This window comes from Haplochromis burtoni, unplaced genomic scaffold (assembly GCF_018398535.1).
Source record: "Haplochromis burtoni strain Fernald_Lab_line unplaced genomic scaffold, NCSU_Asbu1 Contig_116, whole genome shotgun sequence".
Lineage (NCBI taxonomy): Eukaryota > Metazoa > Chordata > Actinopteri > Cichliformes > Cichlidae > Haplochromis > Haplochromis burtoni.
The window spans coordinates 1,156,643-1,160,222 of NW_024582477.1; the positions used below are offsets into that span (position 1 = coordinate 1,156,643).

General features: G+C 45.6%; 1 protein-coding gene across 2 annotated transcripts in view; it reads right to left on the reverse strand.

Annotated features, from left to right (window-relative positions):
- Positions 1-320: 320 nt before the first annotated feature.
- The window catches only part of col1a2 (collagen, type I, alpha 2), an 18,035-nt gene continuing 14,775 nt past the window's right edge, over positions 321-3,580 (reverse strand). For both annotated transcript variants that reach the window (XM_042223647.1, XM_005928572.3), the window contains 9 exons: positions 3,429-3,536; positions 3,274-3,327; positions 3,080-3,187; positions 2,856-2,909; positions 2,518-2,625; positions 2,140-2,386; positions 1,828-2,012; positions 1,498-1,740; positions 321-1,387 (listed from right to left, as the gene is read on the reverse strand). In XM_042223647.1, coding sequence (XP_042079581.1) covers positions 1,241-1,387; positions 1,498-1,740; positions 1,828-2,012; positions 2,140-2,386; positions 2,518-2,625; positions 2,856-2,909; positions 3,080-3,187; positions 3,274-3,327; positions 3,429-3,536 — 1,254 coding nt within the window. In that variant the 3' untranslated portion in view covers positions 321-1,240. The remainder of the gene's footprint in view (positions 1,388-1,497; positions 1,741-1,827; positions 2,013-2,139; positions 2,387-2,517; positions 2,626-2,855; positions 2,910-3,079; positions 3,188-3,273; positions 3,328-3,428; positions 3,537-3,580) is intronic.

Below are 3,580 nucleotides of genomic sequence, written 5' to 3' on the forward strand. Positions count from 1 at the left end.
AAAAGCTGTATTATGCAAGGAAAAAAAGCAACATGAGAGGATGCATATTTACAAGGAACAATGCACTTTAGTAATCACACATTGGCATGGACAGTGTAAACAGAAATTTACTGTACATTAAAATTGAATGTACCGTTGGAAAGCAAGGTTAAAAAAAAAAAGGTGGGGGATGTGAATGAGGACACTGCTGTGCTTCCACAATAGGAAGATGTTTAAAGTCAGTGATGATATGTAAATCATCAGCCAAACTAGAACCAAAGTACAGTGACACACCTTCATCGGTGTCCTTAAAACACGAAAGCACTTAAGTCACTGCGTAGTGTGTTTTGGAACATTGGACATGCTTTATTTCAGAACTTTTCACAATTTATTTAAACATCTCACATATACAAAATAGGTACAATAGACTTTGTTGTGTCATTTTTTGAGAGAGAGGCCGCCTTAAAAAAACCATTCAGAACGAGATGAATTATGTGCTGTCAGAATGAACACTGGGTGTGGGATTGGAAGAGTGAAAAAGCCTGAAGGGAAAAAAAACAAACAAACAAAGAAAAATAAAATCTAGAAAAAAAGAAAACAAAAGAATAAAAACCCTAAACATCAGGTTTAGACTCATTCCACCTGCTTAGAATGGAGGAATATCAGGGGAAGATTGCAAGACTCCTTAAAGGTCAATACAAAATAATACAGTTAAAAAAGTGGTTTGCTCCACAGCTGCATATTAGCACCATAGATCTTTGCTTCAAGTAACCGAGCACCTTCCGATACGGGACAAAGCTTGAAGCATTAGAAATCATAACATCTCGGTTGTGGACCCAGGTTTTGGTAATAGTATTTTCTTTAGGTACAGGCATGAGGTAGTTTAAACCTTTTTTCATGGAAATTGTGGTTTTAAACCTCCTCTTTGGAAGATATACAAAGACCACAAAGTGATGCATACTTTCAGCGTTTTTATTACACTTCTTTTATTTTTTACAAAAGGATGACATGATGTCCCACAACAAGGTGTATTCCCGCGTCCCTTTGGGTTGCTGTATTTATTTTGCATTGCACCAACGCTCCGATCAGTCCGTTCAGTCCTCTCCGATAGTTGCCCATCGTAAGCAAGTGGATGCGCAGAGAGAAATCAGCATTCAGTATAAAAAAAAAAAACGAACACAGATAGAAGGGCAGAGATTTTGTTTTTGTTTTTTCGTTCTTCCTCTCTTTTTTTTCCGGTGTTAATTTATCATGAGTCTATTTATTTGAAACAGACTGGGCCAATGTCCAAACCAAACTCCTGATCAGCTCCACCAATGTCCAAAGGTGCAATGTCGAGGATGGGGAGGCGAGATGGTTTATTTGTTCTGTACTCGATCACTGTCTTGCTCCACTCACCAGTGTGTGTCTGCAGGGGTAAATCGGAGGAAAAGAGAGGTTGAGTATTGGAGCAGAGGTTTAACAACACAAGTCACAAAGCTGTGAAGCAGACTGAAACGTAACAGCAATGCTACTCACAGTGCAGCCGTCCTCTAGCACGGAGAAGGTGAAGCGGCTGTTGCCCTCAGCTCTCAGCTCCACATCGTTGGAGCCCTGGAGTACCACGGCCTTCTTCAGGCTGCCGCTCTCACCGTCCATGTAGGCAACGCTGTTCTTGCAGTGGTAGGTGATGTTCTGGCTGGCCTGGTTGGACAGCAGGCGCATGAAGGCCAGCTGGGTGGCCATGCTCTGGGGGCTGAGGGTCTCATCGTTGTAGGTGAACTGCAGGAAGGAAAGAACCAGTGAGTGTTTCCTGTAGAGGTTAAGCTTGTTTTCATTTCACATGAATCAAGTTGCCTGCTCTCTCACCTCAGTGCCACCGTTGATGGTCTCACCGAACCAGACGTGCTTCTTGTTCTCTGTGCTTCTGTACCAGTTCTTGCGGGCGATGCTCTCAGGGTGGGCGTAGATGCAGGTCTCACGGGTGGTGAAGTCGCAGAAGACCTTGATGGCATCGTTGGTGCAGCCCTGGTTGGGGTCGATCCAGTAGAATCCTTCAGGAAAAGCAGAGAGTCGCATTAACCGGAGTAGGTCAGTTACACGCATGGCCTCTGTAAATGCTTCAGAACATAGTAACAGTGGCACTTTGCTATTATTTTGAGGAGCTGAAGCCAAGCTTACCGCTGCTCCAGTCAGGGTGGCTGAGCTTGATGTCACGGCAGGTGCGGGCAGGGTTCTTCCTGGATCCCTCAGGGGTGAGCAGGTTCTCGATCTGAGTGTTGAGAGACTTGATGGTGGCATCGACCTCGTAGTCCTTGGCTCTCAGAGCAGGCTGGTCAGCTCTGTACTCATCATATCCTCCGGAGACATCGTATCCACCACCAGCAGGGCCGGGAGGTCCAGGCAGACCGGGAGGTCCGGGAGGACCCTAACATGGATAAGACAATGGAGTGATGTGTAAAGAACAGTTCTGTAATAGCACTAAACTGTCCAGGGTGCAAAATAAAAGTTGCAGTATTTAAGAAGGTGATGAAGCTGTTGATATAAAGGCAAACTTACCACTGGTCCGGTGTATCCATTGGGTCCACGAGGACCAGGAGCACCCATAGTACCATGGGCACCAGGTCTGCCATCCTTACCAACGGGTCCATGGGGTCCAGCAGGTCCCTAAAGAAATCACATCACACAGTCAAACATTTGTGTTTTTATTAATCTACAAATTAAAGGTGCTCTGTCAAAAATAGCAGGAGTGTATGTGGGTAGGAGTGGCTAGGAGCTAGGAGCTACATACACTTATTTCTCACTAACGGTGAAACTTTTCAATAGGGCATGCACAGATGATCTTCGATGCATGTAGAAGAAAAAAAAAAAAAGCAAGCTGCTGGGATTCTACTCACTCTGGGTCCAGAAGGTCCATGAGCTCCAGCAGCACCAGTGTCACCGGAAGGTCCCTGTGGTAAAAAAAAACACATCACTCAGTGGCATTTTAGTGACAGCAAGTCTTTCCTCTCCGTGATTACATTGCCCTGCAAATGCTACTGGAATCTGTATTGTTTATGAGCATAATGGGGCTGAGTATTCATACAGTTCTTGTGCATTATGCTGCTGTGCAGCCACTCACAGAAGGTCCAGGCATTCCCTGGAGACCAGGATGTCCACGCAGACCCTTCATGCCTCTCTCTCCCCTGTCTCCAGCAACTCCCTTCTCACCACGAGGTCCAGCAGGTCCCTACATTGAACAAAGACACAGGCATAAACATATTGTGGTGCATTCCTTTTGTAATTTCATTTGCTTTGCTAGTGTATTATACTTACAGGGGCACCTCTAGCTCCAGCGGGGCCAACAGCTCCAGAGGAACCTGATGGGCCCTAGGGACAGGAAGAAAAGTGAAACAAGCAGACGATTGCAGATAAAAGTACCCAGTAAACAATTTTGCTTATATTGGGAATTTAATGATTAGAATATTTACAGCCTCTCCACGGTTTCCAGGTCTGCCGGCAGCTCCAGTGGGTCCAGCAGGTCCAGGGGCACCAGCAAGTCCCATGGCGCCAGCAGATCCAGGCTCACCACGGTCTCCCTAAGCACGGTGGGTCACGGTGGAAGTTGGTTAAAACATAGTAT